The 25,602-nt window shown below is 37.9% G+C and overlaps 1 protein-coding gene across 4 annotated transcripts in view; it reads left to right on the forward strand.

Annotated features, from left to right (window-relative positions):
* Positions 1-25,602, forward strand: part of DENND1A (DENN domain containing 1A) — a 542,621-nt gene that overhangs the window by 175,328 nt on the left and 341,691 nt on the right. For all 4 annotated transcript variants that reach the window (XM_061199955.1, XM_061199952.1, XM_061199953.1 and 1 more), the window contains exon 5: positions 4,379-4,498. In XM_061199955.1, the coding sequence (XP_061055938.1) occupies positions 4,379-4,498 (120 nt within the window). The remainder of the gene's footprint in view (positions 1-4,378; positions 4,499-25,602) is intronic.

Consider the following 25,602-nt stretch of genomic DNA (forward strand, 5'->3'; position numbering starts at 1 on the left):
TTCTTTACCATGGTCTATGGGGCTCTCTTCATGATCTGGTGGTTGCTTTATCTAGCACCTTCTTTTTTTTTTTTTTTAAACAATGAAATCATATCAAATGTTTATAAGAACATGAGTATTTGCAATTTTTTTTTTAATTTATTTTTTTTTATATTTATTTTTGGCTGTGTTGGGTCTTCGTTTATGTGCGAGGGCTTTCTCTAGTTGTGGCAAGCGGGGGCCACTCTTCATCGCGGTGCGCGGGCCTCTCACTATCGCGGCCTCTCTTGTTGCGGAGCACAGGCTCCAGACGCGCAGGCTCAGTAGTTGTGGCTCACGGGCCTAGTTGCTCCGCGGCATGTGGGACCTTCCCAGACCAGGGCTCGAACCCGTGTCCCGTGCATTAGCAGGCAGATTCTCAGCCACTGCGCCACCAGGGAAGCCCAATCTAGCACCTTCTTAAGCCACTTCCTCCATGTCTCTGGGGCCTTAACTGTACTGGTGACCTTTTAGTATCTTGAACATGCCCAGCTCTTTCCAGCTGAAGAATCTCTGTGCAGCTCTTTCTCTGCCTGAAACACCCAGTGCCCTGCTTGTGGAGTGGCTGCTCCATCCCATCCTTTAGGTCAGTATTGTCATCATTTTTGAAAAGCTGTCTCTGACCACATTGTCTCAGTAGGGCTTTTCCTTCTCTTCCATTTTCTTCTGTCTTTGTTCTTTCTTTCGTTTCATATAACACTAACACAAGCTGTATGCTTTGAGTTTATTATGCTTCTCCAACTAGACAGGAAGCTCCACAGCAGGATGGATGTTATGGTGCCCAATATAGTTGCTCAGTTTGTAAGATGGGTAACTAAACTTAAAAGTGAGGCTGTTATAGAAAATCTGATTTCTCACTGGAAGATTGGAATCAAACTATCCACCCACTTGCTTCATGCCATTTATACACTGAACCTATAAATAACTTGAATATTAGGCAAAATGCTGTAGGAGGGGTCTTGAGTGGCTGACAGGCATTTAAGAGGCAGCATGAATTTTAAAGTCTGTGGTTGGAATGGTCATTACTTTTCTCCTCTGTTTTCCGTATTCACCTAGGCATGGGAAGCACAGCTGAGGGTGATTTTGGTCCTGGTCTCCTGGCTTAATTCTGGAAATACTCAAATTTGGTTTCTCCTGCTTAGTGGGAAGTGTAGTTAGTCTGTTTGATGAGACAACTATTTGAATTCCTCACATACCTGATTTCCTTAAACCGAGTTGACAACTTTTTGGGAGGGTTTTCATTGTGTTTGGTGCAGCATGGCAGAATGGAAAGGACTTTGAACCAGAATTGGCCTTGGGTTTTTATTTTGGTCCTGGTTACTTTGAAAAAAGCAAACGCAAACCACCACCACAACAAAACACCCTGAGCCTCAGTTTCCCCATCTATGAAACAAGAGAATTGGACGAGATGGTTTCTAAGATTCCTGCTACCTTTAATCATCATGAAATCTCTGATTCCTGTAAAAAATGCATGGATTCTGATCCTGGAGGTAATCACAAAAACTGCAGCCTTTAAGGAAACCAACCCTTTCCCCAAAGTCATTTTTATGGAGAAATAGTAGAGAGGGAATGACAAATTCCTTGAAGATTCAGACTCCTTTGAGTTAATCTGAACTCAATTTGACTGTTAATTTGAGTGTCCAAGGAAAAAATATTTTAGAGTTTAATGGTCTGGGGCTCTTAATGACTTGTACTTCACCCTACTAGGAATTTAAAAGGTGAATCAACTGAGAATGATGTGTCCCCTTCTAAGTTGTGGCACCCCAAAAAGAATCTTTTTCACTTTAATGCAAGAATGAGTAACTCACTTGGTCACCCAGAGGACTCCCCCTTGCTGAAAAGATGCGATAGAGAGGAAAGAAAGGCAGCCTTCCTTTCTCCACTTACAAGTATTACAAAGCTGAGTCAGTCAGGAAGATTCTAAGCAAATGGATGATTTTAATATGAATTTTAGTTTTCATTCAGATGGTAGCAGCTTGTATCTCTTTTATTAATTGTTCCTACTATGGTCTAGCCTTTATACCAAATGCTTATCTCACTTATTCCTCAAATATGCTTTGGGTTGGGTGGTAGTTTCCAGGAGAAGAAACTGAGCTACTTAGAGGTTAAGTAACTTGCTAAATTAAGGCCCAGTTAGCAAGTGATTGAATTGGGATTTGAACGAAGTAAATGAGTAATGAATCTTTCTTTGAGCCTACAATGTAGCTGAAAGAATTTTCAGCCTTTTTAAAGGTAGTGAAAAGATAATAGAGAAATTAATGACATTCAAATCACAAACCAAGTTGTGTTCCTTCTGTGTCCTTTTCCTAGAAATCCTGGGTGTTTTCTTTTCATCTAGTCCTATCAATACCCTTTCCTTCTAGGATGCTTCTTTTTAAACAGTCTAGAAGTGAAATCAAACCCTGAGTTAAAATAATGAACAGTCATATTTTATATGATCACATAATAGTATTTCATAAAAGCATGACCTTATTTGTAACTTAGAATCATCCTGACCTGTTGGTTTAAATATTTCAGTAATACAGGTTTTCCCCCTCCCCCAATGAGGCCCACTTTTTTCCCCAATCACTTTAATTATGTGAGCTAGAATCCTGTTTCTCACACATCTTTAGTTCTCAACCTTGTTAAAATTAATCATATAATCCCCCTTTAAAACATAGTATTAAATCACCATAGTAACACAGTATCCAAGCTTTATAGATAAAACATAACAGCCATAAGAAGGTAGTTTGGTGTCCCCTTGACAGCTCTATAACTTTTATAGAAATGTGTTCCTTCTCCTGGCTTGTGTAAGGTGGAGGGATAGCATTACTTACTTACACCTGTTTTATTACCACATTGCTTTTAAATTGCTACCTTGTTTTTGTTCACCTTCCTAGTTAAAAAGGAGAGTTGGAACATTCTTTTCTTTCTGAATTATTTTCTTGTACTCTCTAACCACCCCTCGAGGGCTGGAATTGTTTCCTTTAATATGACCAGTAGGGTCCATTGACCTTTTGTCCTGGAATACCTTGAAAGTCTCTTTAATTTTCTTATGTGGCCTGTATAAGGGAGTTTTTAAAAAAAGGCTATCCATATTTGAAAACTTAATTCACATCCTATCAAAAAACTCAATCAGTCTGCCTTTGGAAAAGGCCTGGTGAACCATGATTTTTCATTTCTACTGACAATTTATAGCAGATTATAGGTGAGAGCATCAATTTGAATATTTTATCAATTTGAGTATATTTTGTAAAATATGTTCTGTATAAGATACAATACTAATGAGTTCCTTTGAATAATTCAATGTCACATTCTAAAATATTATGTTAGCATAAATTTGTGTATTAGAATTTGTAATATTTAACTTCTTTTTAAAAAGGAAACTAAGCTAACTGGTAAACTGATTTTAAAAAGTGGATTTTTTAAACATTTTATAACTTTAAGAAAGAGTTTCTAGATTAATGTGATTAGTAATATGCTTTTTAATTTTTTGAAGCAGATGTTTTCTATTTTATGTGTGGTTTGCTGATTTTTGTGTTGATGCAGGAATTTTTAGCTTTTATCTTAAATGTTTTTCTTTAAAACCTTGTTTCCATTTCTTAGAAAATACCTTGCATTGATAAGACATTTGCTATTTCTGTCCTGTAAAATATAAAATATATTCCTCATAAATTTGGAAATTATGAAAGATACAGGAATTTAGGAAAATAACAGCTAACCTTGCCCTCTTGAATTCCAGGTCCTCCCCTTAGTAGCTATGTGAACTTGATTCAGTTATTTACCTATTCAGTTCTGTAGTTTCCTTTTCTGTAAAATGGGAACATCCTCTAAATTCCAGAGTTGCTGGGAGAGTAAATGAGATGGTGTCTAACTTTGTGGCTGGCACTTCAATTCTGCTTTTGCAATCCCTGTTATTTTCTGAACTAGAGGAATGATCAAGTGAGCAGCATTACCAGCGAGCTGGCAGAGAGGGCTTTGGCGTCAGATAGGTCTAGGTTTAAAATTCAGCTTTTTGCAGTTTACCAGCTGGCACCTTAGGCAGTGCCACTCTAGGTTATTTCTTCATCTATAAAATGAGGTTAATAGAATGCACCTTTCAGAACTGGATGCAGTGTTCAACAGGGACACCTGCCTGAGCTCAGTAAGTAGGAGGTTTGGTAGCTGTGATGACGTGGTCACTGCTTGCTGTCTTTTTTTTTTTTTTTTTTAAATACTAGCTCACAGTCTGTTCCCTTGAAGTGTGTAAATTTTAAGTTCATTTATAAAGAATTCCACTGAGAAAGGAAATGTTACAGGTTCAACGACTTGTTGTGATTAGATACTTTATCAGGAAACTTACTGCACATTCATTTTTCCCTTTGTTCTGTCTTTGCCGCAGCCTCACAGTTAGCCAAGTTGGCCAGAACTTCACGTTTGTGCTCACTGACATTGACAGCAAACAGAGATTCGGGTTCTGCCGCTTATCTTCAGGAGCCAAGAGTTGCTTCTGTATCTTAAGGTAAAGAAAATGGCTTTGGCTATTGGCTAGTTCTGTGAAACAGTGTCAGCATTTGCGTTGTTCTTCTGTAATTAAATTTTCCAGCTGTTCTTTTTATTTTCCTATCTGTTTCCCAAAAGTCACTGCACTTGGGGCGAAGGACTTCACAATGTTGTCCTTGCACTTTAAGTTCTACAGATAATTGTATTTATTTATTTGTATCACATCCCTTGGGTGGGAAAAGGGATCATTGCTTCTGGGGAGTGTGTAGAAGCTGGAGAATCAGCATGGCTTCAGTTCCTCCTGCTGTTATCTGGAGCTGTCAGAAATTAGCCTGTTAGGCTTTCCCTTGGACATTTTGTGTATGTAAGATTATTAATAAAGTATGTGTCTGTAGCTCAGGACGTCTTGCAGACACTGATTGTGTCCTTCTCAGAGTAACACCCCTGCCCCCTTTGGGTCAATGAGTGAGTAACTGTTTCCCAACTTGGCTCCCTCTGTAGAGGTTTGAAAAAAGTGCAGAATCCTGTAAGAAGGCTTCTTTAGGTCTTCTAAAACCCCCTTCATACACTAGAATCATACTTGCTTACTGCTCCGTTTCCTCCTGCCAGAGACGTAAGGCATGTTCTGGGGTGCGAGGATGTGTGGAAATCTGATTTTGGAGCTGCTGGCTCTGGGCTCCTGCTGGGGAGGTAAAGGCATCCCACACACCCTCCTCCCCATCTGCCTCGGTTAAGTAGGTGTCAGAGGGGCCTGCCTCCTGTTTCTCTCTGCTCATGTGCAACCGCTCAGGGCAGGACAGCAGGGAGGCGCCCCTGACAAAACCCGGGTCCCCAGGCTTGGGCCTGGGGATAAGAGGCCAGACCCTCTATGAATTCCAGAAAGGGTAGTTCTCTGGTGTACTAGTCTCTGCACTTTCTTCTCCTCCTCACTAAGAAGAGACCCCCCCTGCCCCCCAAACACGCACACCCTCACAGCATGAGGGGGTGAGGGCTGACTTTCAAAGTGCCTGAGCTCGATAACTCTCAGTCAGGACTGCTACTTCTGCATTTCTCTACACAAATCTTATTATCATTATTATTTTTAATCAGTGAAATGAACTTTCTTCTTCATCAAGCATAGCATCTGATTTGGGCGCTAGAGAACAACTGCTGGAAAGACCTTAAGAAGGAGGCGCAAACCCGGCTGCCTTGTGAGGCTGCTGCTCTCAAGCACACCTCGGTAGTCTAGGCCCAGGGATGTAATTTATTACTTACTTTTTTATTTAACAGTGTTTTTTTAAAGAAAATTTTCTCTTCCATTTTTGTCTAATGTTATATTTCAGCCTTGCCTAGGACACTGCATATTTATGTAGTCATTCAGAGGAGATGAGGGTTTAAACCAAGTTCTTGAAGTTTTGCAGAAAGGTTTTTGTCCCATGGTGTTTTGGGTTACGATGTTTCTTTCAAAGCTTGGATGTGTGTGTTGGGGGAAAGGGGACTCTTGAAATGCCATTATTGCATTCTCTCAGCAAATTTCAGAGAGTGGAAAGCTGTTTATTTAAAAATTTAAATTTAAAGATTGCTCGCATCTGATTCTGGCGTTTGACTCTGTGTGTCTACATGTAGGGCCATGGACTTCATGTTTGCGAGAAGCTAGTTGAATAGCCTCTTGCTGTCATCATTTAGAATGAAAAATAACAGCAATTTGTGTGTTTTCTGTCTGTTATACTAGCTTGGAACTATGGAAAAATATTTGGTGGGTTAATTCATTAATTTGTTTGTCAGCCCTTAATTGAATGCCTACTATTAGCCAGTCCCTGTCCTTGAAGAGTTCCCAAGATGAGCTGGGGAGACAGATGATCATGCTATAATATGCTATATATAACACATAGAATGATCCCATGGCATAGTGTCTTCTTACTATTGATAATCTAGTGCCAGAGGATAGTGGCTGTAGTTAAAAATAGTCTTCTGTGAATTCTGGGACATGCATTTCATGGGTATTTAACATGAGGGCGGAAGGCTCTCTTTATCTTATCCAGCTTTTGCTTATATACAGGGCACACAAAATGGCACTTTCCCTGTGCTTGGTTTGGAAACATTGCTGGGTCGAGACTAGCATATGAGTGGAACGGCTTCTGTTAACCCTGGATGACTGGTTGGTGACATGTCCAGTGCAGAGTGGAGAAGTCTGCCAAGAGAACATGGGTGGGATTTGGGTCTGGGTTACATTATAAGTATCATCCTCTTCTGCTGTTTGATCTCCTTCCTTTAGTTAACCTGTGTCTTGAGGTCCAGTCACCTTTCTCAGTGTGCCTAGTACTCTAGCTCAGGTCTGCTCGGAAGCCACCTTTACTTTTGTTTTCCATTTTTTCCCATGAGGGGTGTAGTTCCTAGTGATGGCATCTGTGCAGACATAGCCTCCGCTCTTCTAGGATTTAGCTTCTTAGGGTCACTTTCTGTCCGGCTGCTGTCCCAAGCTCATATGCTTCCTGGCCCATATGAACGACTGGACCTTTCTGCCTTCACACATTTACCCATCCTCCCAGACTCAGCTTGGGCTCTTCTCAGAGTAGCCTTCTCCAGGCAGAGGTAATCATCCCATCCTCTGGATGCACCCAGCATGCTTTGCACACTTCAGTTACACACTCATAAGCCTTGATCTTCCTTTGTCTTTCTCCTATTGAACAGTTAACTCTTTAGGGGTAAAGATTGTGTCTTAAACAACTCTGCATCCCCAGCACTTAGTGTGGGGCTCGACCAAGATATTGTGTGCATGGCTTTCAGAGACAGGGAGATCCATTCCATTCGGTTGGAAGAACAGGAAACGGATACTGAGGGCTCTGAGTGAGAGGACAGGCCACATTGGACACTAGTTCAAAGAGAAAATATGAAATCCAGTTATTGGTTCATATTACCAAACAATTCATGTTAGTCATAAGAGGTGCACCTTTGAGTGTCACAGTGGAGATTCAATGGCACAGTGGACAGACATTATGTCCATAAAGGACTAGGTCATCAGTATTTACAAAATTTGAACTTAATTTCACAATGAAAGGTTCTTAGACATCCTTTATTCAATATAACTTTTTAGGTTCATTGTTAGGGGCATTGTCTGTTCCTCCCCCCTAGAATGTAAGCTCCATGAAGGCTTGGAATTCTTACCTTTGTTTGTTTTGTTCACAAATACACCCAAAGTGTATTTAAGAATGTCTGCATATAGTAGACACTTAGTAATACTTGTTTTATGAAAGGTTGAATCTCTGAGTTTATTTTTAAACATTTTTTCAAAGTTGGTTTGAACTCTTGTCACCAGCTAACCTTGACAGAGATGTAGTTGTACTGAAGTATAAGTCTTGTTAATGAAAGTACCATGGTATATAAAGTCAAATGCACTATTTCTTCCCACAATTGACTGGTTCTCTCTATTAAAGCATTTTAATTTACCTTGAGAGTCACCATTATATTATTTAACTAGCTGCTTGTTAAATAATCTAGTTAATACTAGATTAAAAGCACCAGCTAGGAGAACAGGAGTTACGGGTAAGTTAGTTGTTCTTCATTATAAACCCAGGAATCTGAGAAAGTATTTTAGCATTTTTGGATAGCACCATCTGAGTCTAAGATATAATAAGTATTTACCTCTGAGATCTTTCAAATATCATAAGGCAGAGTGACCTAGATCACTTTTTTCGTGGCTTCTATTTGCCCAAATAACACATGACCCATCAAGGCTAAAACTGTAATGAAATATGCTATTTATAGCCAACTTCTGGTTTTGGATGAACAGAAGGAACGCCAGAGTTCAAAGCCATAACTGTATTGCTTGGGGTTGGGGGGAGTAGATTATGGAAGATAAGCCATACAATATTAAATTTCTTTACTCTTTATAAAGGAACTTTAAAAATATTTGTGTTCTACAATTTTCTCCTGTATATATAGGGATCTTATTTCAGCTCTTGAGAAAGCTTGAGTAACTATCTTTATACCCAAATAGGATTGTTCAGAACCTATTATACATTTTGGGAAGAAATAACTTGTTTCATCAAGATGGTATCTAAAATTTTTTTAGTTTAACATTTAAAGTTTTTATTCAATTAGTATCTTTGTATCTAGTATATACCAGGAATGAGCAATGTATAACACGTGGTCTTTGGCCTTTATTTACCTCGGGGTCCCTTAAAATAGACACAGAGATCTAGCCCCAGCTCCCCATATGAGAACCTTTCAGATGTCATATTCATCCAAGATTTTGGTGAGCTGAATTTTCTGAACTTGGTATTTCAAACTGAAAACAATGTATACTTTTTGTCCTTTACCAAATATAAAGTTGAATATATTTCTGGGTGCACTGTTCCCAGGCCACCTCTGATTTTGATACCCACTTCCCATTTCACTTCTACTACCCTTACTGTCTTAGGAGCCACTTAATCTTTGGGAAGGGACTCTGTAAACAAGTAATTAAAATATAATGTGATAAGTGCTATTTTAAAAAATATGTATGTGTAGGGTTCTTTGGGGTCACAGATTAGGCAGTGCCCATGTCTGACTTGGAGAATTAGAGAAAGTGTTGCTGATGGGTTCCAGTTAAACTGGGTCTTAGAGAATCAATGGGGGCTTGCCTGGAGGAAAAAGGGAGAAAAGCTCTCTGGGCAGTGAGAACTGGTACACAAAGGCCCAGAGAAATGAAAGGTATAGCAAGATGAAAGAATGATGAGAATTCTGATGAGAGGGTGATAGCAAGAGATGATGCCATAAAAGTCTTGGGGCCAGGCTGTGAAAGCCCTTGTGGGACATGCTCAAGATTTTGGATTTATCCCATAGAAAATGGTGTGCCATGCGATGGTCTGGGGCAGGCGTTAGAAATATTGTTTTTACACCAAGGGTAAAGTGGCTTTTGTGCATGAAATTGCTATCTACACAGTCTTGGGATTTTCTGGTTATTGTTAGAGGAATGCTGTACTCACTTTGGGAGTAACACCTGATTTGGATTGGAATTTTCAAGCCTCAACTTTAGTGGGTTTTTTTTTTTTCTTTTTTAATTATACCTTAATGAAATGTGTTCCTTGGCCCTCGTTGGGGAGTTATTGTCCTTCTTTCCATGCAAGTTGGCATGTGGGCTTATGTTTAAACGTTAATTGTGTTAAGTGAGAACCATCCTCCTTCTGGAACACTTTCTGTCTTAATGGCAGGAACAACTGTCGCATCCTTTTTTCATCTGTATTGTACTCATTTCTACTATAAACAGGAAAGCTCAGTTTTCTCAGAGAAAAAGAAGCTAGAAGTAATAGAGTCTGCTTTTGAGAACTTTGGCTTCTCTCTCTGACTGCTCCAACACATACAGTTTAGGAGAAAAATCAAAGGACTCTTTCCTTAGGCAGGTGCAGTGGCAGAAGCCCTTTTGGATTGTGTTTTAGCTGCTTTGGTTTAAAATAAGTCAATGGGGGATGGGGAAGGGAGTTGGGAAGGAAGGCTGTGGGGACAGCTCCCAGATTTTTACCTTGAAAGCAGGTGCTGCTGAAATACTCCAGAAACAGATGGAATCTCCTATTCTTGTTTTAAGCTATTTATGGTTGTCTCGCCTGAGGGTATCCTGCTATACAAAAATGCACACAGCCTGATGTTTGAGGGCAGTTTGGGCATCAAAGCTGGGGCCCCTCTGGGAGAAATCAGCCTTTCTTCCCAATGCCTTAAATGCCATTTGGGAAACCTGGATCTTTCATACTACTTAACAGAAGACTTTCCTCTGGTTTTCGAATGTTTCCATCTCTCTGGGGCTGTTTGGTTTCTTTTTAATTTCCTTCCCTTAAAAGTATGATGGGTACAATGTTGTTTTCTGGATGGTCAGCTGGGAGAAGACCTGGTTGCTATGCAGATTATAATTCCACTCATTGTGGGTCCTGGCACATGGCTTCTGTCAGAAACTGAACCCATGGGATGGGGCTTGCAGAGGCTCTGGTTTACTAGGCCCAGGGCCCTTTCTCAGAGTATTTTGAAAGGCTTGCGGGGGGATGTGCTCATCGGAACATCACTTTGTGGGAGGCTGTAACTTTTTTTTTCTTAATTAAAAAAAAATGAAGTGGTTGGGGAATGTTGCATGTTTTATTGCCACACAGATGCTTTCATGCTTAGAAATGTATAATCCTCTAGGGAGTCACAACTCAACAATAGTAACAAGCTGTACAGTTTTAAGAAAATCATCTTTAAAGAGGAGAAAGGAAAATAAATAAAATTGCCCTTGCTCTCCTAGCACCCTGCTGTTTGATGGCTGGGCAGCTGGACAGTTGGAAGGACAAGTGTGTCTTCTGCACCAGCAGCCAGCCTCAGGGCCGTCCACCATAGGAGAAAGCTTCTTTTCTCCTCCTGGTCCTTTACAAAGGAAACCAGCCTGTGAGTTGTGAGTTGTAAGTATTTGAAAATCCAAGACTTTGGCTGAAAGAAAATTTTCATTTTGAGATTGAATGAGTTGGGCATTACAATAGACATGGTATCTTCTCACTCTGTTTTGAAGGCAGAGCACTTCCTTTTCTTAATGCTCGCGAAGCTTAGTGCAGGGCAGCAAGTGAAACCGCCCTAGGAACTCCAGGAGTGCACTTTTTTGTTGTTTTTTCCCCTCCATAGCCTATTCATCTTGCTGCCTCTAGCAACTGCTGCTGATGGCTAATGTTATACCGTTTTGTAGATGGATAGAGTTAAGTCAGGAGAGCTCACTGTAGAGGATTTGGAAGGGAAGGGAGGAATCAGCATTTATTTAATATGCCAGGTGGTTTACATAATTCTCATTTATTCTTATTGCAACCTTATGAAATTATCTCCCTTGTAGAGATAAAGGGCTGGAGACTGAAAGAGATACAGTGGCTTGGCCAAGATCTCACAAAGAGTAAGTGAAGGAATTTGGTTTGGAACCCAAAATCCAACCCAGAGCTCATAGTCTCAACTGCTTTGGGCTTATTGCCATACCTTTCTTTTGTGTCTGATTCAAAACTTCAAATTTTATTTTCTTGCCACCAAGCAATCTTTACGGGTTTCAAAAGTTTGTTTCTCTTCATATATATTTAGATAAAAGAGCCATGATCGGTTGTTTGCCTTTGCAGAATGATCTCAGAGGTGAGTTTAAAGAGCTCTTAAGAATAATGTACTACAGCCCATCCTCATTCTATATATGATGAAATTGAGACCTGAAGAGGAAAGATTTTTTGTTCCAAGTTCTTTAGCTGGCTAATAGCAATCTTCTGACCCGCAATCCAGAGTCTTGTCCAGGATATGGCAATGATTTTTCCAACTCTGGAGAATAAGCCCAAGACCACCTGTGACTAAGGTTTTTCAGGACTCAGTAACCTCCAGTTAGCATCAAAAAGTCACATCCGCTTTTGGCCAGCGTCATTGCAATCTGTGTGAACAATCCAACCATACTATTATAGAGTAAAGAAAATGATACAGTTTTGTTTAAATCTGATGCAGGGTATGTTTGAATGGAAAACCAGTAAAACTGATCCTGCCTTCTGAGAGAAAGAGAGTCTTAAGAATTCCATATGAGGGACGCTTTCTGGGAGACAGGGAGAACATTGTATAGGAGAGGCCAGTTGGTGCTTTTTGGTTGAGTCTGAGTGTCAGCAATTTTTATTGGACCTCCCTGCAAGCAAACCACTTTCCTACAACAGCAACAATAAGCAGAATGTATTTATTTGAGCCTTATCTTTGCTTCTCACTGGGCAGGGGGTAGAAAGGAAAATAACTCAATATGCTTCACACCTAAAATTGCCCTTTGGATCTAAGCTGCACTCTTATTTTAAGAGCAAGATAGATTTGTGAATACAAAGAAGAGTCTGAATTTAGGTTTTCTGGCCCTTCCAATGATCAGTTTTAGAAGCAGTAGGAGGCCTAACATTTATCCCTCGTGGAAAGGCCCCGGAAGACTGAGATAATAGTGTACCTCTTTACATCATTTCAAGCAGAAAACTCATTATGCCATCTGAAGTTTGAAGAGCCCACAATTCTTACAATCAATTATGAGTCACTTATTTTTAAGCTGTAATTTTTTTTGAGATTATGAAGATATACTTCCTCATTAGAGGACTTTAGAAAATTTCAGAAAAGTAAGAAAAGCAGTCTATCATCTTATGACTCTAATAATGACTAGATGTGTTTCTTTCCTTGAAATGGGATCATGCTGTAGGTATAGTTTTCTACCTAGCTTTTTCATTTATCATATTGTAAGCAAGCATCTTTCCATCTCATTAAATATTCTTTCCTGAGAATCTTATTGACTTTATAACTTATTTTTGTGAGATTGATTTATAAGGGAAGAAGCTCTTAGTTATCTAAAAAAAAAATTTCTTGCTAAGACTTACGTTCTTTTAAAAAATGCATTTGTTCCAGTGAATTTGTCATTCAGCTAATTACTTTGGTATTTTTGTTTAAAAAAAAAAAAGCTCAGCTACTTTTTATCTTAACGTGTGAGCTCTTACCCAATTCTTGACAATGAAGAATAATTATTAACTTCTGAAAACAGTGAACATAAAAGTATGGAAATAGTATCAAAAGTCTTATTTAAATCAAATGACAAATAATGTATTTAGTTTACTTTTCCTTTCCATATTTTCACTTTGACATATCTTCAAAGTAATCCTTTTTATTAGTGTGAGTTGTGTTGTAAATTGCAAAAAATAATGTAGCATAAAGGGAATACTTTTAAAGTTACATAGCAATATAAATTTTGATTTTTAATATATTACATTCTGAATGAAAAGAAAGTATATGCATCTTAAAACTTTATGTAAAAATAACTTAGGGAATTTTTAAACGTTGTAGGTAAAATTAAGTTCTGTGCTGTAGTATGCAATGGAAATTGAATAGGTGTTTATTTCTCATTCATGGGACATGTAACTACCAATAACCTTCAGCAAAACTAAGGGCAGTTATCCTCTAACTCAATTCACAAGTGTTAGACCGCCACTACGGAGATTTTTAATCCCTTATCTATAATATAAAACAATATTTATTACAAAATTAATTCTGAGAGGCATTATTTATGGTTTCTAATCCATTGTATTTCAGATGTCTTTGAAGTAAGGTGGGTGGAGCTTCGTATGTGGGGTTAATTGTCCCATTGTTCATTTATTCAGTCTGGTATTTTAACTAGCTCTTTATATGTATTAATGAGCCCAAAATGCAGCAAAAAATGCTGGGCTCTAAAAAAACTTGACATTTTAAAACTTACTTAAACGTGTGGTGGAAAAAGAAGTTGGGTGAAATTCAGTGCCCTGTAGTTTTTTTGCCTGAGCTCCTAATGACTGGTTTCCTTTAAAAAATTATTTTTTATTTTTTAAATTCTAGCCCATAAGAAAATGAGAAGTCTTTGGGGGGATAAAAAACTAAAAGCCACAAAAAAAAACCCAAGCCAAAAAGACTCTAAAGAAACTATATTTGCTAGTGTCCAGTTTTCTGCTGAGCTAGGATTTTTACCATCATCTGTTTAAAAAAAACCACATATATAGTAATTTTAGTTATCATTTTAAAGAAATTTTTAATTTGTACTTTTTCTTTTTTATTAGTATGTGGAAATATACTAAATGTTGATTATCCTCATTAAGTAAGGGTAGCCATTGTTCCCTAACTACTGGAAACAATACTTGTTTTTATCTTTTTTCTCTTTATTAAAATTCCCCAGAGATTATAATTCCAGGTCTTTTTATTTGAAGAGATAGTTTAACTTTCATACAATGGGACTCCCTGAATTTGTCCTCTCCTCAGATTTAGTACTTAAATTGTAATGGAATGAACATTGGTACTATATTTGATTTTTTTAATCTTCTTAAAAATTGGATTAATAATATAAAATGTTTTCACTTACCCATCATTCATCTTTTTTCTTTTTTTAAAGGAACATCTATTTATTTATTTATTTATTTATTGTCTGCGTTGGGTCTTCGTTGCTGCGCACAGGCTTTCCCTAGCTTGGGTGAGCGGGGGCTACTCTTCGTTGTGGTGCGCGGGCTTCTCGTTGCGGAGCACGGGCTCTAGGTGCGTGGGCTTCAGTAGTTGTGGCACGTGGGCTCAGTAGTTGTGGCTCGCGGGCTCTAGAGCACAGGCTTAGTAGTTGTGGCACAAGGGCTTAGTTGCTCCGCAGCATGTGGGATCTTCCCAGACCAGGGATGGAACCCGCATCCCTTGTGTTGGCAGGCGGATTCTTAACCACTGCACCACTAGGGGAGTCCCCTCATCATTCATCTTTGTCTCAGTTATTTCAATGGTGAATTGAGGATAGTACTAACTGAGAATTTTGTTGTGATGACTAATAAAACAGCACTTGATAAAGTTCTTTGTGTGTTATATCTACTGTGTAAGTGTTTAACTACAACCCTGTGCCTTTCTTTTGTAAACTGTGAACTGTAACCTGCAATAAGAAAGTGCACTGATTTTAACTGTATGTACACACATAAGTATATATACATAAGTGTACATATATATTATATATACTCACATAAGTACACACTTACATAACAAATACTCAAGTAATCACTAAGTTAAGAAATTTCCAGCACCCCAGAATAATTTTTTCGCCTATGTATGTATCCCTGAATAATATGGTATGGTTTTGTCTGGCTTGGAACCTGTACGAATTGAATTATACAATTTGGAATTGTTATTTTAAGTCTTCTTTTGCTTAATTTTTGAGATTTATCTATGCTGTTTCTTTTCTTTGCTATATAGGTGTTCCATATTGTATGACCATACTACAGTTTGTTCCTACATTCAACTGTAGGTAGCCATTTGGGCTGTTTCCAGTTCATGGCATTAATGAACATTTTTGAACAGATATCCTGGTACACAAAGGCACTAGGTTCTTTGGTGTATGAACCTAGGAGTTGAATAGCCAAATGTCTTGGGTACATACATCTTCAACTTTATTGGATAACGCCACATTGTTTTCTAAGGTGGCTGTGCCGTTTTATGGTTCTGCCAGCTGTGTATAAGCGTCCTTATAGTCCTACACTGCTTCCCCGTCTTGCTTTTTAAAGAAGACATGCAGCTTGCTATTCTCCTTTCACAAAGTCTGTGAGATCTAGGTGTTGTCCCTCTTTATTTCCCTAAAGATTAGTCTGGCCTCATTGTCTGAAGAGGCATTGCTAGAGAAAGAGACAGTGCTGGGGTTGGAAGAGGCAAGTTGATCATCTCTGACGTAAAATGAGCTGTAAGGTGGCACGGCATAAAGAGCATGGTCTGGAGTCAGAGCAGGACTTGAATCCTAGTCCAGCTGATGTAGAAGTGTGGTTTTAGGTGCTCCATTTCCTCTTTTTGAGCCTTAATTTCCTCATATCTGCTTTTTTTGGGGTGAGGACTAGAGATAATATAGGCAAAAAATCTTGGTAAGGTAGTCACTGGTACCTTACAACATTACATAGTGCGGGAGTTATCAAAAGAAGGATAGACCAGTTGTAACACATACATGTCATTGTCATAGATGTGATTTGTGTGGGCATGTACATAACCAAGTCTGTGTGAGCCTGGTCGCGTCAACTTGAAGATGATACTTGGTGACCATGAGGTGGGCACTTACACACAGTGGGTCAGGGTGGAAAATGATGCAACATTCCTGGAAAACAATTGGCAATGTATATTCAAAACTTTAAAAATTATTCCCATTTTTGGAATCTTCTAAGGAAAACTCAAATATTTGTGTAGATACATGTATGAGGATGTCTATTATAGCACATAGAATGAAAAATTAGAAACAATTAATGGAGGGAGATAGCTAGGTTAATACCATTAAAATTATGTTTTCGGTGATTAATGACATGGAAAATATCTAGGACATAGTGTTATGCAAAAAAAGCAAGAGATGAATTTTCATATATGATATCTCTATTTTGTAAGAAATTTATAGAAAAAAAACCTGGTGGTTGAATATCAAAGCATTAACAATGAGACTAGTTAGGTAATGGGATCACGGGTGTTTTAAATTTTCTTTTTTGTATTTTTTAATGAAGTGGTTCTTGCAGTTTTATCCTGTCAAGTTCAATCCAAATATTTATTGCACCACAGTTTATGTGTTTTTTAATTTAGAAAAATGATAACTACCTTCATATAGAACATGATTCCCAGTATAGAATGCCACGAATGGTAGTACTTTAACTACCAAAATGACCACTGATGCTCTAGTATGTGTTTTTCTCCTCCTAAGTTTGCAGAATGGACTTGAGCTCTGGAATCAGACCTGTGTTCAAATTTTGGTTCTGCTACTTACTAGCCATAGGAATGGAAGAAAGTCACTTCACCTTTCTGAGCCTCAGTTTCCTCATCCGTAAAACAGAAAATACTTCCCATAGTAGCTGTGAAGATTAAATGAGATTTTTGGTGCTCAATTCCAAGTAATTATTCCCATGTTGCCTTGCAAGATTTAAAAATGCTATCAGCTATAAAGTGTACCATAGAGGTAAAAACAGATTTTCAGGGGCAAAAAAGGGGCTATACTGAATTTTCAGATTGATTTCAAGAAGCATCTTGATTTTAGAAACATTAAAAATGAGTAAGAGTTCATCTTAATTGAGAAATGATTGCATTAATTTCACAGTGGGATATTTAGCACCTATCCTATAGATTATCACTGTTTTATACTCACCTAGTTGACCTTTTAATTTTCTCAGAAATTTCTATCTTATTTGTGTGAAAGCACTAGGAACCTATTCCCAATTCGTGCCTCAAACCTGCTTTTTGTGGCCTCAGGATCTCTGTCATAACCCGTTTTATTCTTTCACAAACTGAGCCCCTGGGGAGCTGTCTGCACTTTTCAGTGTGATCCAGCTGAATTCCTTCCCTTCCCCACTTGAGCCCTTTGATTTGCCAGGTTTTTGTTCATCTACCCTAAGGATGGACTGAGATTGCTGAGCACGGCCTCTCTGTGGTGCAAAGTGAGAATTGTTTCTAATTGAGCAGAAACATGTGGAAGGATCAGGAATATCTCAAGGGATTACAGAAAAATTCCAAATTTGTACTACTTACAGCTTGTGTTTAGAACAGGGTCTGCTGGGAATAAATGTTAGTTAGTGTGGCCTGTGACCTTAAAAACTGTTGACATGGACTTCAGCCAGAAACTAGCCACAGACCTCCTTTGTTAAACTCATTCATAGCTCTTTGAAAACTCTAGTCAGTGAAAGTTGCCAGCTCCAATCTAAGCAGAGCCCCCTTTTTTTTTTTTTCCCATGCTTTGGAAACAGAGGACGCCCCTTAACCAGCAAGGCTTCTTTAATAAGACTACATGGCCTTAAACGCAATTGGAATTGACAACTTCCTGGCTTGGGTTTGCCAACTGGCAGGGCTGTGAAGCCGAGGGGACAAACAGCGTTGGGGCGCTGTGCACTTGTGTTTGTGTATGTGCAGAGGAAACTGAACTCCAGAGCACTGCGATACCCCTTCACTCCAAAAGCAACACTGTGGCCTGAATTGGACACATCTTCCTAGTGTTCTGGCAAGGGTAGACAATTCAGAATTCTCTCTCAGCATAAGGAAAAAGAGAAAATGACTGCACTTTCTTTTTGATGGCAATGATTCTGGCCTTTCCCTTCTTTCCTCAAAACCCTTGTTTTGATCTTTTCATCAGAGTTGTGTTGCTCAAATATAGAACAACACATTTTTGCATGGTACTCAGCATCCACTCTGGAGTTTTACTTAACAAATTTCAGTTTCTATCAAGCTGAAGGGGTAGTCAGGATATCTCTTCATTTCACTGGTTGAGGAAACTGAGGCATGAGGATGTTAAGCAGTTTCTTCTCCCTTGCTCTCTATCAAAAGGAATCATAAGAAAAGGCCTTAAATGATTTGCTGCCCCTGCAAACCAGCATAGTAATTGAGACTAGAGACTAATATTTTCTCTAGTTTTTGTCTTTAATCCAAAGACTACATTATCTGAATTTAAAGACAGGGAGGCAAATAGAATGTTTTGAAAAAATGAATAAGTTAATCAGACTAGAAAGAGAAAGCAGTTATTCTGCTTACAAAGTTGATTTATTTTAATACTGTAACATGTTGATGGTGGCTGGGAAAGCTATCTTGGTTATCAACTGTCATCCTGAGATATACAGTCATATCAGTCTACATCTCTGTCTACTTGACTACTTGTTAAATTTTGGTTGTTGGAATATAATATTTATTTCTAGTTAAGCTGTTGAAGTTGTTATTTTTAACATAAATACTCCAACAAACGCATCACTTCTAAAAGCTGCTGAGGTTTGTTGTGATTTCAGTCAGGCATGTGTGAGGAGAAAAAGGAATGTCACATTGGCCTAAGAATCAATGGCACATAGGCTAGGAATACGGAAACTCTACAAAGAGAAATTATATAATTTCCTAGAGACTTTATAAGAATTTAGATGTGATTAAAAGAGAACGCATAAGAGTACCTGATCTATCGTAGGTGCTCCATAAGTATTTGTTGAATGAATAAAATTGGTAAAGAAAACTTATTTCCCAGTCTCAGTATTTGCCCGTTCACACACACACAAATAATATCTCTTCCTCAAAACCCTTACCTCAGAGCATTTACTACTCCCACAGAAGGTAGATGATGCCCTCGTGTTTTAATTACCTAAAGTTCTAACGCAAAGCTTTTAGATTTAGTCAGAACTAGATTCAAATTCAAATTAGCCACATGACAAATCAAATCACTTAACTTTTTCTGTTCCTCATTTCCCACATCTATAAAATAAAGATAATGAGATCTACTTTGTAAAGTTGTTAACATATAGGTAAAAATGTTCTATGAAACACCTGATTTAGGCGTTAGAAACACAGAATTGTTTTTCAGAAAGGAACTTATTATTTTCATCATTTATTTCTCTCCTACCCTCTATCAGAGGGAGTCGTAAGAAAAGGTCTCAAATACTTTGCTGAGTCTAAGACTCTCCCTGCTCATACAGGGAATGTAGTTACTCTGAAGACCAGCTAAGAGTGCTTGAAAGTGTCCCAAACTCTAAATACAATAGAAAATCTTTACTAGCCTATGGAAATGATGGTTGTTTTCTGTGCCTATGCGCTATACTAAGAGTAGATTAGATTGTTAGAAAATATATTTAGATAAATAGATGATTAAGAAAGCCAGATTCTATTTTTCCTTGCTTTTTGTCAGTTAAGAAGTTGCTAGTAAGTTTAGAACGTTACACAGTACAGAGACTTACGTAGAATTCTTTAAACTTGTGTTGAGTTCCCTTTCACACAGGATTTCACTGTAAGTGCTCCCATTCTTAAACACACTTAAAGGTTGTTTTACAAGTATTAATTCTGAAGCTCTCCCCCATTTGAGCTGATGAATCCGTTGGTTTTTATAACCTCTCTATTTATTTTGAGTCTCAACCTTGGTGTTTTGTGTGAATAGCAAATTATATGAAGCCCTTTTTTCTGTCTCCTACATTCCAGGGGTTTAAGAATGTGCTCTGAACAAGGTGGAGGAGGGTGAACAACTCTCATGTGTAGAAGAGGGAAGATTATTTGTCAGATTTTATTTTAAGGGAATATTTTCCCCTAAGAGTTCATAAAATGAGAGTATGTCATCTTTTCTTCTAAAGATTTTCCCCCTAATGCTACCTCATTTTCTAAACTTTCATTAATAGCTCTTTGCAGCTGAAGCAAATATTTTAGATCTTTCTTGTACTCTCCTCCAGCTGGGAGTGTCTCTCACACATCAAAGGCAGATATGAGCCTCTCATTAAAAGATACTATGAGTTCATCATCTCAGAAGAGTGGGACCTGAAAACCTGAGATAACTTTCAGCTACAAGTCATATCTAAGCTGGAGTGAGATTTTTCCGTGGTTTACCACATTTCTTTTCTCAATTTGTCACTCCCAGATGCTTTAAAGTCTGGTTTTCTCTCTTGGTTTTATTATATCTGAAGATTATCCTTATTCAGAATAGGAACTTAGTTGTAGGGCTTAGGAAAGATAAATGCTTTAAAATTTATTTTTAATAAGAAAATAAAGAATCCTCACACTTAGGAAGGAAGCCCGAAGTTTGCTTGTTATTTTCTCTCCCTCCTCGCCTACATGTGTTTTGTGCTAGGCCTTCTTAGTCCCTCACTGCACTAACTGCTCTAGGGTCTATAAGGTAATTATTTGAAACTTAAGTCAGCTCTGAAAATTCTACAAATCCCTCTTTTCCTACCTTTTGCTAATGAAAAACAACACTGAAATCAGAGTTATTCAACAGATTTCTTGAGAGTATGGCAGAAAACTGGTTACATCCTTCAGATTTTATTTTTGAAAGCATTTCTAGATTAGGGTGAAGGCTGGAATGTTATACTCTAGCTAAAAGACATACTAAATGTTTTTAGCTTCTTTTATATTTATATGTGCACAAGCATACATGCGAACGTGTTATAACAAAATATTGCAGGTTTCATCATTTGAGTAATAGCCACAGCAAATCCAGATTATGTTTTTTCCATAGTATTTACTTTCCTTACTTTGGTCATTTTCAAGCTCTCTGTTAGTGTTTTCTAGCCAAAGGTGAAAGTTGTCCTCAGATAAATATTAGGATGGCCTGCCAGCCAAATCCTAGGCAACCCAGTGAATTACTCTCTTTGATAGTAGAAGGGTCTAGTTCAAGTTGCTCTGAATGGCATTTAACTATAAAACAATAGCCTTAACAAAAGTTGCTGGTGTCCTTCAAATTGTTTCTGTACCAGTAGCCAATTCTTTTGGCACTTTAGGATATGAGGTTTGTTCCATTAATAATTTGGAGTGCAAGTTTTCAGAGCATTACAAAGCCAATGAATGGAGGGGCGGGGGGTGGACAGAAAAGTATATAGATGGATTGAACATGCATGAAGTAAAAACTGAAAAGCAAGCAAACAAAAACATCACTTCCCCCCCGCCCCCCCAACACACGTACACACGCACGCACAAACCCAGAAGCTGTTGACTTGGCAGTTTTTCATTTTTTATGGCTCTAGGGACAGGTTTAAATTGGGAATTTTTTTTTTTTTATTCTCTTGTGCTGTGTTGAACCGGAAGGCAGTGTTTGATGTAATCTGGCCCAGATGTCAGCAGTGTGCAGCTTTGTGATGATTATTTATCTTCAAGTTTTTACTTTGTAAAAGGAGAATCAGCAAACAGTTGTTTAGGGTCGTAAGTTTTATTTAGTGACTGTTTTTGAGATTCTGTGTGTGTGTACAAACTAACGTAGATTAGTTTAAATATGCTTTAAATGTAATTTCATTTTAGCTATTAATCTTAAAATCCTCTTTAACAAATGCTGGTTACGAGTCCCCTGATAAATGTTAATATGTTTAGCGCTTTACATTCTGGATATTGTTCCTCTTATTTCAGTTTCTCGTTCTTCTAGGAAGTTTTCTCAGCTAAGACCATTAAATTAGTGGGCTCTTTTAAATGGTCTTGGAAAAAATTTTCTCAGAATGTTAATTTCCCAGGATATTTGTATTTCTTGGTTACATAATAGCTTAGAATGTAAATGGCAAAACTTCAGTAATAGTTACCAAATAGCAGTCCATTTAGTCACTTGGATTTCAGGTGTATTTGTTTTAAGAGTATTGTTTTCAAAATATTTCCAAAGGATGGGAGTTGCTCAATCCACTGTTTGCCCCCTTTGAAGTGCTATGATGGCTGCTAAATCCCCTGAAGAAAATGGAGTTTGAAATCTCTTCCTGGGACGTCCTGTTATCCTATAATACTATTTTAAAGATCAAGGGATGCACATGAAAAATCTTTGCGTCTGTTATGTTTTTTCCAAACACAACTAGGTTTTCTTAGTAATTTTAATTCAAACTACACAATTACATAGTGACTGATTTCAATTCAAGGATAAATTTTTAAATTTTTATAAATGTTTTCCATATTGATGCCAAGAGTAATTCTAACCTAGTATAATAATAATTCTAACTCAGGCAGGATTAACTACTATACTCCCTTAGCTCACCTCACTGGCTTTAATAAAATTTTTGTCTGTCTTAAAAATGCCAATAAATTACATTGAAATTCTATAACTTTAAGATCAATAGCATCACAGCATTGGTAGTTAATTAAGACAGTCTTCATTGGCAGCAGTGTAGTATATAGGAAAGATTAGTTTTAGGACTTGGGTTCAAGTTTTGTATGCACTTCTGATAGGCCAGGTGACATTGGGCAAGGTGTCTGACCTGTATCAACCACATCTATAAAATGAGGGAGTTGGACTAGATAGTTGTCAACGTCCCTTGAGACTCAAATTTTATGTGGGCTGTTTTTTTTTTTTTTATTCAAGTCGTCTTATTAAATTCCAGTGAGTTCATTAGGGCTTTATTGCTATAATTCATGTTTCTTGGATGATTCTTTCCTTATTCCCCTGAATGCGTTTGAGATGCATGATCAGAGGGATTCTAGAAGTTTCAGTACAGTCTTGCCAATGCATGGAAGTATTTAAAATTTTTTTAAATTGCTTTTGATTCTTAGCATTTTTGTCACTTTTAGATGGAACATTAAATATGAAACCTCTTTCATTCTTAAAGTAGGTAGGGACAGTGGATCTACGCTATTACTGTCTTTCCCCTAATAGCTCTCCCTGGGGAAACTAAGAGGGCAGGGCACTTTTTCCTTGCAACGTTGTAGAATGACCTAGCCTGGAACCCTGGCGTAGTAAGAGAATAACCACTGGATCAGGAGAGGAAAGACCTTGGATCTAGACCCCACTCTGAGACTCATGCACTATGTGCCTTTGGGTAAGGTGCTGGGGTTTTCTCCCTGTTTAAAATGGTAAATGATAATGTTAGCCCTTCTAAGCTCACGGTACAGCTCTTACAGATCATCTGTTCTCAAATACTTACTGAGACGTCCTTTTCAATTTTTTCTTTGTGCTTTTAGCCTCAATAAAGACAAAATTGCTATTAGTATGTATAATTATTATAAGGAATTTTATTTCTCATCAGAACTACATGTCCAGCTATGAGTATAATTGTAGAAAAAGTGTGTTCTAACTGTCTTCAGTGATTTTTGTAAAAGGTCAAAAGGTTGTTTTGCGAATTCAGAATTCTTGGTTAATAATAAAACTTATTAAAAGGAAATATACCTCAACACTTACCATTTTGAAAGGATAATTTATAGAAGTTCAGGTAAATACCGAGTGCTATGTATGCAGTGAGGGTGATGAGAGGAGATCAGGAAGCCAGCTTCTCAAAGTCTGCGGCATCTTAAAGCTTCTGGCAGTGAGTGCTGTGATAGAGTAGAAAGAGAGGAGCTTTGGAATCAGACAGGTTTGGGTTTGCTTGCCAGCTGCCCACTTGCCAGCTTATGATCTTTGTTAAGTTACCTCGCTTCTTGAAACTAAGTTTTTTTTTTTCATCTCTGAAATTCAGATACAAGGACCCACCTCGAAGTGTTGTTGTATGAGATAGTGTTTGCAAATCAGCAGAGTCCTGGTAAACAGTAGGGGCTCTCTGTGAATGGTAATTACTCAATCCTCCCTGGATGAACAGGTTTAGAGCATCTAGAAACAGTTATAGTAGGATTGGAGTATTTTAATTTTCATCAACTGGTTAATATTGGGAAGGTCACTGAGCCCTTAGATGAATGTGTCCTTTGATTTGTCCCTTGATTCTCCTGGGGAAAAAAGCCCAGAATATAAACTCAGAAGGTTCAAGTCCCAGCTCTTATTTTTTCAGCTACATCTCCATGAGTGTATCCTAACTTTTCTGGACTTCTTTTCCTCCATCTATATAATGAGGACAATCACAAGTCCTTCAAAGTATTGTTATGGGGATCAAATAATAACACATGACACTTCTTTGTAAGAATTGAATTGATCCCTATACAAGTTTTACCTGGTGGCCAACTTGAAACCTAATAGGGCTTTTTTTTTTTTTTTAACTTTCTCAAGCTTTGTTCCCAAGCCCTTCCCTTTCTTGGGATGTGTTAACATAAGACAATGAGACAGAGATTTGCCATAGTAGAAGCCCATCACGTTTAGGGAACTGAGTGCTCTGTATATTCACATACATTATCTTAAACAGCTCTGCAAGGGAAACAATATCTTTATTTTATAGAAGAGGAAAGGGAGCCTAGGCAAATAGTTACTAGCTAATAAGTTAATATTAGTTATTAATATTATATTGTCAGTATTTGAACTTAGCTCATCTGATTCTAAAATCCATATTCCTCCCACTTTTATGTGCTGCTTCCATCACATACTTTCTGCCTTATCTGACTTAGGTTACGGAGACATTTATTGGGTGTCTATAGGTGCTGGGTATTGCACTGTAGGCACTGGTGATGCAGTCTTGTACAAGACACTCCCATTCACCATCTTCACATGGCCCAGGGTCTGAAGGCAGACACATAATTAAACAATAAGTTGTAATATTGAGCCCTGCTAAAGAAAGCACAGGATATTAGATGACTATGTAAATGGTTCGTCATCTGTGTATATTGAACAGTTTCCTCTGAATAGTTGACTTCTCTTGGTTTCAGGTATCACAATATAATCTTACCACATTATAATCTTAAAGTAGTTCTGGCTTGGGGGTGAATGTAACATCGTTTATTTCCATAATTTAAAAAAACTTGCTAAAATATGCATAAAAGTAAATAACAGCTCATATTTATTAAATGCTTACAATTTGCTGAGTGCTTTCCATGCATGCTCTCATTAAATCCTCATAATAACCTTGGGAGAGGGCACTATGGTCCCCATGGTACAGATGAAGAAACTGAGGCTTGCAGACATGAAGTTGCTTGCCTAAAGTGATACAACTAAAAAGTGGCAGAATTCTTCTGATTCCAGAGCCTATATTCCTAAACAAATTCAATCAGATAGGTGTATGTATTAGAAAAGTTTAAATCTATTTCTTTTTCAAAATTAAGAGATACCATGACTTTTAATCCTATTTTGTCATTTTTAGTTTACAGAAAATTCACTTTTTGTAACGTACGGTTTTATGAGTTTTGACAAATGCAGGGTCACGTATCTACTACTGCAATCAAACTAGAGTTCCGTTAAGTCCTTGCAAATTCCCTTTGTAGTTAAACCCTCCTCCTATTCCCAGCCCTGGACAATGACTGATCTGTTCTCCATCCCTAGAGTTTTGTCTTTTATAAAATGCCACAAAGTGTAATCATATGATCTGTACCTTTTGGGGCCTGGCTCTTTCACATAGCTAAATGCGA

This window comes from Eubalaena glacialis, chromosome 9, assembly GCF_028564815.1.
Source record: "Eubalaena glacialis isolate mEubGla1 chromosome 9, mEubGla1.1.hap2.+ XY, whole genome shotgun sequence".
Classification (NCBI taxonomy): domain Eukaryota; kingdom Metazoa; phylum Chordata; class Mammalia; order Artiodactyla; family Balaenidae; genus Eubalaena; species Eubalaena glacialis.